General features: G+C 47.5%; 1 protein-coding gene across 5 annotated transcripts in view; it reads left to right on the forward strand.

Moving 5' to 3' along the window:
• Positions 1–15,513, forward strand: part of PTPRA (protein tyrosine phosphatase receptor type A) — a 233,052-nt gene that overhangs the window by 202,113 nt on the left and 15,426 nt on the right. For all 5 annotated transcript variants that reach the window (XM_065598358.1, XM_065598359.1, XM_005291495.4 and 2 more), the window contains 7 exons: positions 5,127–5,217; positions 6,152–6,228; positions 8,937–8,973; positions 10,670–10,767; positions 11,667–11,786; positions 13,472–13,638; positions 15,214–15,349. In XM_065598358.1, the coding sequence (XP_065454430.1) occupies positions 5,127–5,217; positions 6,152–6,228; positions 8,937–8,973; positions 10,670–10,767; positions 11,667–11,786; positions 13,472–13,638; positions 15,214–15,349 (726 nt within the window). The remainder of the gene's footprint in view (positions 1–5,126; positions 5,218–6,151; positions 6,229–8,936; positions 8,974–10,669; positions 10,768–11,666; positions 11,787–13,471; positions 13,639–15,213; positions 15,350–15,513) is intronic.

The following is a 15,513-nucleotide window of genomic DNA, read 5'->3' on the forward strand; positions in this document are numbered from 1 at the left end:
GCAGGGGATTGCAGTGGGTTGAACAATGAAAGGGATGTTTTGTTTATCAGGTAGAAGTACTTACCATAGCAGATTGAGCCAAATCAGTCTAGACTGCTGTTCACCTCTCAAGCTAATCAAGACGGTTTCTCTGTAGCTCTGCAAAGCAAGCAATGTTAGATGTGGTTACAATATTGTAACCAATCTATCGCCTGTTAGGGACTTCACAGTTGTTGCTATGCTACATGTCAAGGCCACCCAGAAGTTCGCAGTTACAAGGATAGAATTCTCATCCTCCTGTCTCCTCAGTACAGGCCCCAACTGCTTGAGCTAAAAGGGTAGCTGTTGGAGGTATAGGGCATATGATCTACAGTGGGGCAGTCTGATCTTATCCAGCAGGGGGCAGTGGTGCACAGACACACCAACCAGTTTTGTATAGAACAAGTGAATAGGTTGATACATTTCTGGCTGGGCAACATGGGTCAGAAACAGTGAAGAGGATGTCCCCCTCTCTGTGTTTGAAAGAGTACTCTGTTTATGTGACTGTCGTCCACACACCCAGCTGTTCCGGATCAGCAGGGCTGCCAGCTTTTCCTAACTTGACCTGCTGCTTGGGCCCCTTCCAGATTCCTTCACTCCCTCTTCCCCTGCATCTTCCTGTTTCCTTTGTTAAAATAAGTCCCTGCATTATTAATTTAAACCCAGGGCGTGACAATAATTGTATTTCCATTGGGGGTTCCGCCTTCTCTGTACCATTTGCAGCCGTGTTCAGTGTTAGCCATGATGGGATGATTGCATGAATGAAGAAGTGTAATTGTGCTGATAAGACAAGATAATGAATAGGTCTCTGTTTCCAGTAACAGGTGTCCAGCTTCAGAAGAGCTGGCCCTGGAGCGTAACAAGTGGGATTCCATATTATCTGGGCCAGTGGAGAGCTAACACAGTGCAAGCCATGTCTTGTGATTAGACAGTGGGACTGGGAGTGAGCAGATCTGGAGTCTATTCCCAACTTGGCTCCTGACTCTGAGTGACTTTGGACAAGTCCCTTCAGCTCTCTGTGTTTCTGTGTATCCACCTTCAAATCAGAGATAAGAACACCCACCTACACCTCACAGAAGTGTATGAGGCTTAATTTGCTAATGTTTAGAAAATATTTAGAGACTGACCGCCAGAAGCTGGGACTGGGTGACAGTGGATGGATCACTTGATAATTGTCCTGTTCTGTTCATTCCCTCTGGGGCACCTGGCACTGGACTAGATGGACCATTGGTGTGACCCAGTGTGGCCATTCTTATGTTCTTAATCTCAAATAGAAAGTGCTATAGACAAGACCCTGTGTATGCGGTGGTTCCATCACTGTGGAGCGGGGCCCCAAAGTGTAAGCTTAGTTTTTCTAGTCTTTATGGCTGCAAAGAGAACTTAAAAAAACATGACATGGATGTTAAAACAATGCAGTGTTGCCTTCCAGAGTCTACAGACTGCCAAAAACAGGAGCTGTAAGTGAGAAAGAAACTATCCTAGTTATTTCAATGTAGTGTTGTGACGTTGTGCAGTCTATATGGTTTTATAAAAACTTGATAATAAGTTAATATAATGTAACTGAGATAGTTTTAGAGAAAATACGGTAATAAGTGAATGTAAGTAACTGGGATATGCCTCATGCAAAAGGTCTCTTGTAAGGTATCATTACAAAGCTTATAATCTACTGAGTGTGATCATCTGATTTGTATAAATGTACCACTCTTGTATCTAAAACTAGAAATATAAAATTTAACTCTGAGGGCCTATTGTGATTGTGTAAAGTGTGGACCATTAATGATGGTTTGGAATCTTGATGACTCCCATTGTCTGCAGATGGCTGTATTTACCTGTGAGTCTTCCTGTATATGTGTGTGCTGGCAAGTGAGTAATGAAGTCTTGCAGTGACATGTGATTATGTCACCTGAACTGGAATCCATCTTTAACCTGGTGCTTTTCCAGTGAGGGGGGGTGGAAACCCAGAGAGACAAAGAGTTCCCGCCTTATGCAAAAGATATATAAAGGGGGGGAAGAGAACAGAGAAGGGGAGAAGCCATTATGAAGAATCCCCTAGCTACCACCTGAGCTGCAACAAGAGCTGTACCAGGGGAAAGAATTGTGCCCAGGCCTGGAAGGTGTCCCGTCTGAGAAAAACTTACTGAAACATTTCTGAGGGTGAGATTATCTGTATTTAGTTTGATTAGGCATAGATCTGCGCATTTTATTTTATTTTGCTTGGTGACTTACTTTGTTCTGTCTGTTACTACTTTGAACCACTTAAATCCTACTGTCTGTATTTAATAAAATCACTTTCTATTTAGTAATTTACTCAGAGTATGTATTAATACCTGGGGGAGCAAACAACTGTGCATATCTCTCTATCAGTGTTATAGAGGGCGAACAATTTATAAGTTTGCCCTGCATAAACTTTATGCAGGGTAAAACGAATTTATCTGGGTTTAGACCCCATTGGGAGTTGGGCATCTGAGTGCTAAAGACAAGCTGTGAGCTGTTTTCAGGTAAACTTGCAGCTTTGGGACAGGAGATTCAGATCCTGGGTCTGTGTCTGGAGCCAGACGGGAGTGTCTGGCTCAGCAAGACAGGGTGCTGGAGTCCTGAGCTGGCAGGGAAAACAGAAGCAGGGGTAGTCTTTGCACATCGGGTGGCAGCTCCCAAGGGGGTTTCTGTGATCCAACCCGTCACAAGTGTTAACTCAGAAACCTAATGGTGACAATTGAAACATCAGCACTGCTACCATTTTCCTCACCAGTCATTTCTGCTGGCATATCCAGGTATTGGGCTTATCTCACAATCCCAAATTGTCTCCCATGTCTCTCAAAGTGCCTGCACTCAGCTGTCCCCTGTGCAGTGGTAAAACCTACAGCTTTCCCTGACTACATTGCTGATGCAGTTAAACCTTGCCAATACAAAAATCTTTGGCACACTGAAAATTAATAATGTAGGGGGCAAAGTAAAATAACTGAGTTAAGTATCGAAATAAAGTGCTTAGGAGCTGCTGTACTGAATGGATTCTCCATTGTCATGATTAATAAAGAAAATCTCTGAGAACTGCTACAAGATTTTCAGCACTGAGTTACAGAATTTAGGTCCGGTTTTCCCCAGGATACACAGGGCCTTGGCTGTAGAATTACAATACCTTACTGTTAGACAAACCCACCAGAATTCCTTGTGCCCTAGCCAAACATTTCCCCTCTCCCAACTGCTGTTGGGCCAGTTGGTTGCTGCCTTGCACCACAGAAGTGGCTGCATTTCAGTAATTGAGTGTTAGTGTAGTCAGTAAACTTCTTTGGGATCATTTCTGCTGAAATGTGAATTGCACTCTGGACTTCTGTCCCCAAAGCACAGGCCACTGTCTCTTGAGCTAACGGAATGACTCTTTAGTTGATAGCAGCAGTAGGTTCTTATCCTCTTGTGTGGACAGCCAGTAGAGGAAGACACTGAGCTAGTGGGCTACATAAGATCACCAATGCTGAGAAACCCCACTCTGTCTCCCCTCAATCTTGAATACCTGCTACTTCCCCAGTTGTGGACCAAATCACATTGTGATCATATCTGATCTACTGTGATTGAAAGTTGTCACCCTCTGCCATCTATTTGGTGGCTTGCATGGAACAACTCAGTAGGTTTCAGTCCAGTTCCTCCTGGAGATGGGTCTGCATCACAGCACTAGCACATTTAGCTCCAGTTGGCCATCTTGCCAGAGAGGCCTAGGACTGCATGGGTTGTGGGGAATGAATCCCCTGGGAAGGGGTCTATCCAGGTCCCGGTTGGGGTGAGTTGGCAAGGCAGAGTGGGGAAGCTTGCTCAGTTGCTGTTTGTGCTCTGTGGAGAGAGGACGTTACTTTCCAGGGCTCTCAGGCTGCTATCTTTGAATCAACCCTCAATTCACTTGACTATTTTTTAAAGAAGAAAAGCCCATTGCCCCTGTGCCCAGAATTGGCTCATGGTACCATAGAATGTTCCACCCATCTGATATGGGGTGGGGGTAACTAATGGGATAGGGCTCCAAGCCCTAATTCAGTCTGCTCTATCACTGGTGGCATTTGGGATCTAACAAACTGCGGTAACGGGAAAAGAGCTGAGCTGCACCTACCCTGTGTCGGATGTGCTGATGGGATGGTCCGGTTTGTGTTGGAGGAGGATTTGCTGCCACCTTGTGTTTCTGGATAATATGGCACCTTATTTCATATTGGGTGAAGATTTGCTCCCTGCAAGGAGGCCTTAGCTTGTGTAAACAGTTATCTGAGCCTCTATTCCATCGCCTTCCCCTCCATCTAGACAGGCTCATTTTTCATTAACCATTTTCCATCTTGAGATGTCTGTGTTCAGAAATGAATTGCCTCTGTGAATAGTGCTAGCAGAGACGTGCTCTCCTGCCCTGCTGCAGTAGCAATAGGGCATCTACAGATCCTAAAGCACTTCACAAAAGGCACTGAGCATTATTGGAACTATGAAACCCTAATAGTTCATTTGTGCCTTCTGGCTTTGGGAGAAGGGATGGGGAGATGGTGGAGGATTGTGAGCCTCAAGTGTAGAGGGGCTTCCCCTGGTCATCCTTTCTAAGGGCCTCCCACTGTACTCATGTAAGAGCTCAACAGAGCAGAGTTGCACTAAACTGAGCCCTTGCTATTTCCCATGATCCCTTTGTTGTTACAGGAGCATGTGCTGTCCCTTTGCTCTATGTACCCCCTCCCACTCTTCTCCTGAGCTAGCCAGCTTCTCTGAAGGGGACAGGAAGATGAGCCTTCAGCATTTCCCTTTGACAGTGATCTGTTATGGAGGGAGCAGTGTTTGCCTAGAGGTTAGAGCAGGGGTCTGGGAGTCAGGACTCCTGGGTCCTATTCCTAGCTCTTCCAGTTGTCATTTGTGTCATTTCCATTGTGTCATCTTAGGTAAATCCTGTAACCTCTGTGCCTCATTTTCCCCCAAATGAGAGGCTACTGACTTACCGCCTTTGAGATCTTGGATGAAAGACCCTCGAGATACAGCAGGGCTGATCACTGTATAGAATTGCTGGTCGGTTTGTGTTTATTACAATAACATGTTCTCCCCCAACCTTGCGTACTGTGGAAATATAACAGGAAATCTCATTTCTCCTGCCCTTTCAGGCTCTCCCAGCGTGCCCCATCCAGGCCACATGTGAAGCCGCCTCCAAGGAGGAAAACAAAGAGAAGAACAGATATGTGAACATTTTGCCCTGTATGTATTTGCTCCCAGTGCAGCTCCATTGAGGCTTGTGGGGGTGGTGTAGCCAATTGTGGCTGGTGCTTCTGCTGTTGGCCTGTTTCTCCATTCTATATGGCTGTTATGGACGGAAGTGGGGAGTGTAACAGGCCTGCTGAGCGGTGATTGCTAAGTAACAGGAAACCACATACCAGGTGTTGAGTTAAAGCAATAGGAGAGGTCAGGTTGGTTCCCACCACTGTGCAGGCTGCTTCGTCCGATGTAGGTCCAGTTAACACGTAGTAGAAAGAGCTCCCTGCAGCTGTAGCCCAAGCGGGAAAGACTCAGGACAGTTTCTATTGGACGGGTGTCCATGCTGTTGTAACGACCCTAGTGGCAAAGATTGAATGGGCCCTGGAGAGTGAACTCCTCTCTCTTGAGCTTGTCTAGACTAGGATTTAAAGTGTGACATTTGCACTTCTTAGCTAACACATGCTATCTAACACATTTGCAAAGTCTAGTGTAGACAAGGCCACCTGCCTTTTAACACGTCAAGTTATAGCCTGGAAGGATGCAGGTGTACATCATAGGCAGTAGCTAGAGCACAGGTCGTGGTGGGAAGGTGGGGAAGATACAAAATTAAACTGGACAGGAGGCCAAGAACTCTCAATTGCCTGAATATAACTGGAGAGAGACAATGTATTTGCATAGTCAAGGGTTGGATGAGCACTGGGCATGGAACCCTCTTAGTTTAGACACTCTGCAGGATTTATCACATCTGTAGGCTTAAGCACATGATGATTTCAGTGCATAAAGCTTTCTATAAATGCAGTGAAGTGAAACCTTGGGAACCTATCCAGCCAAAGGCTTCCTCTACCTGAGACACCAATCAGATAATCAGCTTCCTCTGGATATAGAAGTTCATTAACATCTATTTAGTTTTTAATGCATAGTTTTGATTTTTCTCCAGATGATCATTCCAGGGTTCATCTGACTCCCATCGAAGGTGTCCCGGATTCTGATTACATTAACGCCTCCTTCATTAATGTAAGTTCCTGCATGGACTTTGTTACTGATTGGTTTGAAGGGTGCCTGGTCCTGTGATGCCTAGTGGCCTCACTCCAAGTGAAACAGGCCATGTACCTTACGTGGAGTGTGGTTATGGTCAGGAAAGGGACTGCTAAGATATGTCCCCTTGGTACTGCCCCTCTCTCTCTCTCTCTCTCTCTCTCTCTCTCTCTCTCTCTCTGACTCATGTCTGCTTAGTTCACTGGACAAGAGTTGTTATGCTGTTGTCAATGCTGTCGTGTCAATACACCTGTGGGAGAGGGAGCTGTGTTCTGTTCTGCCTCATACATCCACAAAGGGAATGTGGTCTTAGAGCAAGGGGCTGAGAGCAAACACCACTGTTCCTTGCTCTGCCACTAATGTGCTGTGTGACCTTGGTCACGTTTCTCTGTGCCTTTGTTGTGGAGCTTAGCTTTCATATTTGGAAAGGGCTTTGTGGTCATCCCTGGTTGAAAGACAAATTTTAAGTGAAGGTGATTAACCATTGGAACAAACTCCCCAGGGAAGTGGTGGATTCTCCATCTTTTGATGTCTTCAAATCAAGACTGGATGCCTTTCTGAAAGACACCATTTAGTCAAGCACCAATTACTGGGCTCAGTGCAGAGGTAAATAAATGAGTGTAATTCTCTGGCCTTTGTTATACAGGAAGTCAGACTAGATGATCTCATGGTCCCATTTGGCATTTAAAATCTATAAATTACTGAGGACCCAGTCCTGCAATCCCTCCATGTTCAGAGCTCCCTTCGTAGCCAGTGGGAGCCAGGCAGCCAAAGGACTTGCAGGATTGGAAACAAAGTGCATGAAAAAACAACCAGCTGGCTAGCTAAATTCTGCTTACAGCACCTTTGGGTCTGCTCTGCTCCCATTAGAGTCCATGGGAGTTTTGCTGTTGACTCAGATGGGATAAGGAGATCATGGCTTTTGCTAGTGAAACATGGTGACAGATACCTATTTTGATGCATGAAATGTGTCCCTTTCTGTGACAGGTCACTGAGTGAGCGATTAATCCAGAGTGCTGTCTATAGAGTTACTTCCAGAAGTTGTTTCCCTTTAAATAAACAATAAAGTATAATCATTGCACAAATGAGTGTTACTAGAGAGAAGAGGGGTGATCTTGTGGGTAGAACACTGGCCTGGGACTCAGGAAATTTGGGGGTCAATTACTCTCTCTGCCACTGACTTTCTGTGTGGCCTTGGACAAGTCGCTTAATCTGTGCCTCAGTTTCCCATCGGTATAATGGAGCTAACAATACTTTTTCTCACAGTGTTTGTCTGTTTAGATGGTAGATTTTTCAGGGAAGCGACTGTTTTACAATGTATATGTACAACACCTAGCATAACAGAGCCCCAAATCATTTGGGACCTATTGGTGCTAACGTAATGCAGATAATTAATAGTAGCAATAAGAACTATTAAGAGGAGCAATATGTTCTCCACGTATTTTAAAAGGAGTATTAATGCACCAAAAGAAAAGCAAGGTGAGCCAGGAATGAAATCAATTTTATTCTCTCTGAAGTACAAATTGGCATCAACAAGAAAAGCAAAGAACCCTTTAAACACTCTAGCCAGGAGCCTGCAGGGTGTCTGCTGACTTGTGTGGACGCTGAGTGGTGTTCAGACTGTGGTGCCTGAGCTCAGCTGTAAAGTTATCACACATCACTATGCCTGTGCTTTGGGGGAAATTCCTTACTTCAGCCCCTTTGATGGGCAAATTCAATGACTCCGCAGATCATACAAGGCCAGACTGTGCTTCCTTCAGGGAGGGGATCCTCTGGTCCTGGTCCTTGCCTGGCTTGGGCACTGTTTCTCCAACCAGAGCCTGCTGGGCCCATGCTGATGGGTTTGGGAATGGGACTGGTTGTTGGGAAGAGTGGGCAGGTCAGCAGTGGAGTAAGTGAATGTCAGCTCAGTTTATTAACCACTTGGGAACACGTCATGATTCTTGGTCTCCCTTACACTCCGCTGTACTGCATTCTTAGCACATCTGCTTAGGCCTGGGGGCAGGGATTCCAAAAGCCTTTCTCTGCACTTTCCACTAGCAGCGCACCCAGCCACAGACTGCTATAACACAGCACTTCCAGCTGCTGACCCATTCCTCATATAAAGCCAAGCACCATCTACTGGTGGAATAATGTATGATGTTTGTCATCCCAAAGGATTCCTAATTTATTTTACAATCTTAGGAGAGATTAGATTAGGGGAGAGAGAGTTTGTAAAATGCTGTAGGATCCTTCAAGATGAACGTTGCTGCGTTATAAATATGGATCACATCACCCACCATGGGACTGAAGCTATCTCGGGGGTGCAACACAGTAACTGCTTTTTAACAGCTTACAGCTGGACGAGAAGCAAATGAAGAACACCATATCCAATTGAAACTGCATTGTGATTGCTAATGGGGAAAGATTTCCTTCAACTCTGAGAGCTAGGATTAACAGGTCACTCTGCAGCACTAATACAAGGTTCCTCTTGTATGGATGCTGCCAAGTTGCCAGGGTCAGCGGAGTTGTGAGAGCGATGTTGTGTGGTCTCAAAACGCACAGTGAAGGGAATCCTTGTATGTTTGCTGATGTGAACACCGGGCACAGTGCTCCAGAGAGAGGGAGACTGAGATGCACCCAGCTTTGTCTTGAAGTAAGGCTGCTCTTTCATTGTGGTGTTCCTTTTTCTTTTTGTCTCTCTGCAGGGGTACCAAGAAAAAAACAAGTTTATTGCTGCACAAGGTAAAATCTGTAGTCTGCTCTGGTTACTGTGTCAAGCTGATGGGGGTAATTCTTCCCTGATCTATGAAATTGTGAAATTTTACCTGTGGCTCAACAGCCCTGTACAAGTTCAGTGCTAGATGTGTCAAAGGAAGGCATCGAACTCCAGGAACCTATCTCTGCAATACTGGATCTTAGGGAGGAAGTCAAGTCAATTCCTTCCTGACCTCAGCTGGTGTTCAGCTTGTGCCCTGAAGCATGAAGATCATGGGTACTTACAACCCCATGTCTCTGCTAGTATAACTGCCGGGCTGTTGTGATTCATATAGGCCTGTAGCCCTTTCTGGAAATGGTGTAAGCTATTGGACTCAATCAAATCTCATAATAAAAGCACAGGCGTCTACTGATGTGAAAACAGTTTCAGGCTTATTTGGTCTAATCTCCACTCCTTTTGTACATCAGTAGGCAATGGTGTATCATTAAAATGTGGTGCATCAACAGAGAAAAACTTAGTTGCAACATTCACTATGGCGAGACTTTTCCTTCATGACAGGGGGAGGAGTGTTGGATACTAACAAGTGGGCGAGTTTCTCAAATCTTGCCAAACCCTTCCTGTCTCCCACCCCCACAAGCCAGTCCAGAGCAGGGGTTGTGCACCATCTGTACCTCCTTGGCACTGGTGGATTTGCAGCATTGTATGTGGTACTGACCACGCTGCTGCATGCCCAGCAGACTGTGGCCCTAAAGCCATGGGAGGACCATGCCAGTAAAGGAGGAGGCTCTGGTGGTGTAGAATGTGTAGCAGCTCCTACCCTACCCCACCACCCTTTATCCCTGCTACTGGCATAGGGGGCTTCCCTACACGCTGCTGATCACCACCCGCTGTAACAACCCCATGGGCCGGTGGCAACTGTTGTAACTTGGAGCAGTGTTACAGCTAAGTCATGTTAGAGGATGGGCCTGGCATTCAGCCAGCCCAGCAGAAGGGATGGCAATGCCCGTACTGTGTGTTGCCCAGCCATAGCCTGGGGTTTGGGTCAGGATGTTTAGGTTCAGTTCAGCAGCTTGTCTGGTGGGCGGTCAGTAATCTCTCTTCTGAGAGAGCCCTGCAAATCCGCGAATATTCTCTTTTTATAGCCGCAGATAGCTACGTCCACAGACCATTTTGGTGGATCGCAGATCAGATGCACGTATAAATTTTGTATCCGTACGGGGCTCTACTAATGAGTACCTAATTTAAGGAAGCTCTTGCCGTTAAAGCACAGGACTGGCAATCAGGACTCCCAGGTTCTGTTTCTGGCTCGGTCACAGATTCCCTGTGTGACCTTGGGCAAGTCATTTGATTGCTCCGTGCCTCAGTTTCCCCCTCACATTGATCCTAGTGTGCATTGCTACAAATGTAATTACTGGTCATAAAATGTATCCAGTCCCTTTTAATAATACAGCTATATATAGAGGAATTTGAGTGCTCTTTGCTGCCACTTAGTGGGGAAAAAGTGGAAAACCTGTTACATCGCTGCACAGTCATTAACAACTCTCTTGGGGCATAAGCTTTCGTAGGCTAGACCACTTCACTAACACGGCTACCACTCTGAAACCTATTACCAACTCTGTATGTGCCTCTCCCTGCTGGTTCTTACTAGGAGAAAATCTGGCACTGGCTGGATGATGCGCCCTTCCAGTGCATAATACCTCTGTTTGGTCTTTGTCTTTTTAGGACCAAAAGAAGAAACAGTAAATGATTTCTGGAGAATGATTTGGGAGCAGAACACAGCGACAATCGTCATGGTGACTAATCTGAAAGAGAGAAAAGAGGTGAATGTCAGGGAATACTACCCACATGGACATGTTTAACCTGCTGTGATGGTGAATGGAGGCATGGGGAATTCCTGGGCTTGCCACACGCTGGACAAGCACATGAAAACTGGGCAGCTAGGCAAGCGGTTACTTCAATTGTATGTGCCCATGGGAACAAAGCCCCTAGAGGGGCTGTCTGTGAGATGGAACATGGGACTTCTGGATCTAAAAGCATAAGCTTCTACTGCTTGCATTAAAAGACCCCATCCATTAGCCTGCAGACAGTAGTAAACTTGTACACTTTTATATGTGACCCAGCCACTAGAGAGGGACAAGGAGCTGCAAGTTAGCTTGCGTTATCCATGTGTTGCGGTCTGCAGATATAATTGATACATGAGCTTCTGCACATTTCCCCATAGCTCCTCTGCCCTTAACAGATGTGACAAACATGCACTCCACACACAAGGAAGCAAACAGTCAGGGCCTGCACTGCTCCCATTGAAGCTATTGGCCAAACTCCCCTTGTTTTCAACAGGAACAGGATAGGGGACCAGATCTTCAGCTGGTGTAAAACAGCATAACTCCATTGACTTCAGTAGAGTCGATTTACAGCAGCTAAGGATCTGATCCAGTGTCTTTATTTTTGTTACAATTCAGCTGTAAACTCATAGGGCCCAGTTCCCCACTGCGTTACTGCAGTGTCACTGCTGGGCTCCCTGGGGAATTGGTCTAATCCAAGATGGCAATTCCCAGGTACTTTTACCAGGCTCATCCTTGGGTCTCTAGACACTGGGCTTTCATAGATTCCAAGACCAGAAGGGACCACTATTATCCTCTAGTCTGACCTCTTGCGTAACCCAGGCCAGAGAACTTCCCGAAATAATTCCTTGCCTTGCTTTTGTATCATTTCTCTCCAGTGCAAATGTGCTCAATACTGGCCAGATCAGGGCTGCTGGACTTATGGAAACATCCGGGTGTCTGTGGAGGATGTGACTGTCTTGGTTGACTACACAGTGCGAAAGTTCTGCATTCAACAGGTACCATGGTTCACTTACTCCCCTTCGCTTCCTTACTACCATCACCGCTTTCCGTCACAGAAAGCAGGAGAGAATTAAGGTGCTTCTGCCTGTAGCGAGGATTGTCTGACTCACTACAAAGCCCCAAACTTTCACAATGCCCCCTTGGGGCGCAGGTTGGGATGGTTTGTGTGCCTCTTTGAAGGACGCAGTCATGGTAAAAATTATATACTTTAAAAAAATAGTTCTTCCTGTGTGGTTAATTGCGCCCTGAGTTTTGAGAGTGAAATAACTAGAGTCCTCACTCGGTTTTCACCATAGCTTTTTGCATTTAATTCAGCTTAGTTAGTTAAGGCCACATCCTCAGCTGGTGTAAATCTGCATCGCTCTGTTGGAGCCATTGGAGATGCCCTGATTTGCACCAGCTGAGGATCTGAGGATGGGCCAGTGTTGCTTTAATAGTTAGCATACACAGTTTTACATGTGTATTTGCATGTGCAGTTACCACAGTTGCATGTGGAAGTAGGGCAGGTGCAGACCCGGATGGGCCAGTAAGGGCCTAAATTCCCCCTTGTGCATGCAGTTTCCCAGTGTACACACACTGCTACAGTCGTGCATTTGCTTGTGTATTTTTGCACTTGGGCCCTCACTCTCTGTTACGAAGCATGTGGCCGCGTGCACTTAGCAAAATGTTAGACATCTCAAGCGGAGCGGAGATGGAATCCAAAGCTGCAGTTATTTCCCCCCCCCCATTTCTATGGTCTCACTTGCCATAGAATCTGAGCACCTCATGATCACTAATGGAGTTTATGCTCACAATCCCCTAGTGGGGCAGGGCAGTGCTATTATGGGGAACTGAGGCAACTTGTCCAGTGTCACACAAGCAGTCTGTGGCAGAGCTGGGAATTGATCTTGGATCTCCTGAGTCCCAGTCCCGTGCATTGACCATTGGCTCATCCTTTCTGTGCTTGGCGCCTCTCTCCCCTTTATACAGTTAGGACAGAGGTTAACAGGAGAGCTGTGTGAAACGTTTACAGTGGATTGGAACAGTGAAAACGTGCCCTATTATGAATCCAAGTCTTGCTAAGTGAGCCACTCCTGAGAATGCTGGGTCACTCTGTGCCCTCGGGTGCTGTAGGAGTGAAACGCAGCAGCTTTGACCTGGTTTGATTCAGCTGGAAATGCAAAGTGAAATTCCTGGGGTGGTAGCCAAGCAGCCAGCAGGATTCCTGACCAGCCCAGACGTCGGCTTCTGGGTTTGGAGTCTCCCTTGGCACTACCTTATTGAGAATGCACTACGGGACAATTGCAGGCTCCAAAAAGCCTTAGAGGAATTGTGTGGGGCCCATCTAGTTTTTGCCCCCTCCCTCAGTAAACACCAGGAGGCACAGAAGAGATTGGCCTACCTCCATTGACTTCAGTGCCGCTGAGACTCTGGTCCTAGGACTTAAGAAACACTGAGGTATAAGCTAAGCAGTTCCTTGAGATTCCATAGTCTTGGAGTTTGGGGCACTAGTAGGATGCAATACCTGATTTTCAGCCATCAGGCTTTTGGAACCAACCCTGAATCCCCAAACCGGCTTCAACCCCCCCGAACTTTAGGGCTGCTTGAACCCCGGACTGGAAGCCCCTCTCTGCTCTGTTTCTGGGGGAAGGTAATGAAGCTGAGTGTGTGACAGTAACCAAGGCATGTGATCTCCCCACAGGTAGGTGATGTCACAAACAAAAAGCCTCAGCGCCTGGTGACCCAGTTCCACTTCACTAGCTGGCCTGACTTTGGGGTCCCCTTCACCCCTATTGGGATGCTGAAGTTCCTGAAGAAGGTGAAGACGTGTAACCCCCAGTATGCAGGAGCGATTGTCGTTCACTGCAGGTGAGTCCAGGGCCATGTCTCCCAAAGAGCCCTCCCTCCTCCTCCTCCGTGTATCTCTGCCTGACTGCTCTTGGGGGATACCCGGAGAAACCTGTTCTATCTCCCGCGGAAGGTTGGCAGGGGCAGGCAGAGGGGGTCCTGGCTACCCGACGCTGGATTCGCAAGCAACAGACGTAGACACACATAAATCACATGCACGGGAGCTGGGACTAGAGCCCTGCCCTTTCACCTCCAAAAGCACAGGCCTCACATGAGTCATGGTGACCAAAGAAGATTGCCTGTGACTAGCAGGAGTAGTAGTAACCGCTCACTTGGCTGCTCTGTGGACCCAGCCACCAGGGGGTAATATCACAGCAGGCTAGAACATTTCAGCATCCTGCATTTGAGATTTGGGCTTTAACCCTTACTGGAGTGGATCCCAGACACAGCAATGAGCTCCAGGCTCTCTCTCTACCTGGAATACCCCAGGCAAGCTCTGCAGCTTCTTTGTTAATAGCCACCATATTTGCATGCCCCACCCCTGGTTCTAGAGCACTGCCAGAGAGGGTGGGAGCCAGCCAGGCATCTTGACTTGCTCAGGGTCATGGTGGCAAGTGAATGGCAGAACCAGCAGTTGGACCCAGCTCTCCTGACTCCCATTCCCCTGCTCTGGCCATGAGAAAATGCTGCCTGTAATGCCGTTCACTTCTGTAGCCCCTTTCATCCTTCACAAACTAGAAGGACCCAGCAGAACTGATATGCAGCCACCTCTAGAGAGGAGCGTGGCAGCCAGCGTAACAGGGTGAGCTAGAGAAGATTTGATTGAGGATGTTGGGCAAATCCCTCTTGCATGCCAAAATCACACACTCTCACTCACACACTCACTGTAGTGCATGGTACTCAATGTGTCTCCCTCAAGCTCCCTGACAGGTCTCAAACTTGCAACTCCAAGCAGTCTGCGTGATTCGAGCTAGTGCGAGAATCCACCCTGAGCCTCTCCAGCCCTACAAACACTTCCATGAAACGTTCCCACAAGCCTGACCTTCGCTTGGGCTCCTCTCCCCCTTGATACATTGAGAGCTGAGCACTGAGAACAGGAACCCAAAGCATGGCCAGAGCCCGAGAGAGGAGCGACGGAGCTGGGCTCTGGCCTGTCCGAGTGACGGCTGCCATGGGCCCACACCTGGAGGGGAGAGGGCAGGCTGGAAGGAAGCTGGGGGCAGAGGACAGCCAGGCAACAGCCACAGGCAGCGCTTCAAGACACTACCAGTCTGAATTGACTCCGGGGTTCACTGTGGCCTGCTCTGTGCTCTCGTGCATGAGTCCCAGGGGGTGGGATTGTTGGAGTCTAGAAATGTCTGTCGCCTTTGGACCCAAGAATAGCCTCTGCTGTAGTTGGGTATGAGTTCGAGCTCCCTTCTTCTTTCTTGTCTGGAATGGGTTGAGCTGCCTGCTGTCTAGGGTGAGTTGTTGTAGCCTCTTGGCTCTTTCTGGTGCTTTGCGCAGCAGTTAACCTCCCTGAGCAGGTGTGGGGCAGTGGAAGGGGCCACACTCCAATGGCAGCTGCACTGACTGCGTGTTCCTCTGGTGTTCCAGCGCCGGAGTAGGACGCACAGGCACTTTTATCGTCATTGATGCCATGCTGGACATGATGCATGCAGAGAGGAAGGTGGACGTGTACGGTTTCGTGAGCCGGATCCGGGCTCAGCGCTGCCAGATGGTACAGACAGATGTAAGTCCACTCCAAGGGGCTGGAGAGGCGCTCTGTGACACTGGGCACTTACATAGCACTTCCCACGCTCGGAACACTGCAGACAGACGCTAATCAGTTGCAGCACCCCTGTGAGGTGTGTCAGTCTCACCTCCATTTCACAGAAGGGGCACTGAGGCACAGAC

Source organism: Chrysemys picta, chromosome 5 (assembly GCF_011386835.1).
Source record: "Chrysemys picta bellii isolate R12L10 chromosome 5, ASM1138683v2, whole genome shotgun sequence".
Classification (NCBI taxonomy): Eukaryota; Metazoa; Chordata; order Testudines; family Emydidae; genus Chrysemys; species Chrysemys picta.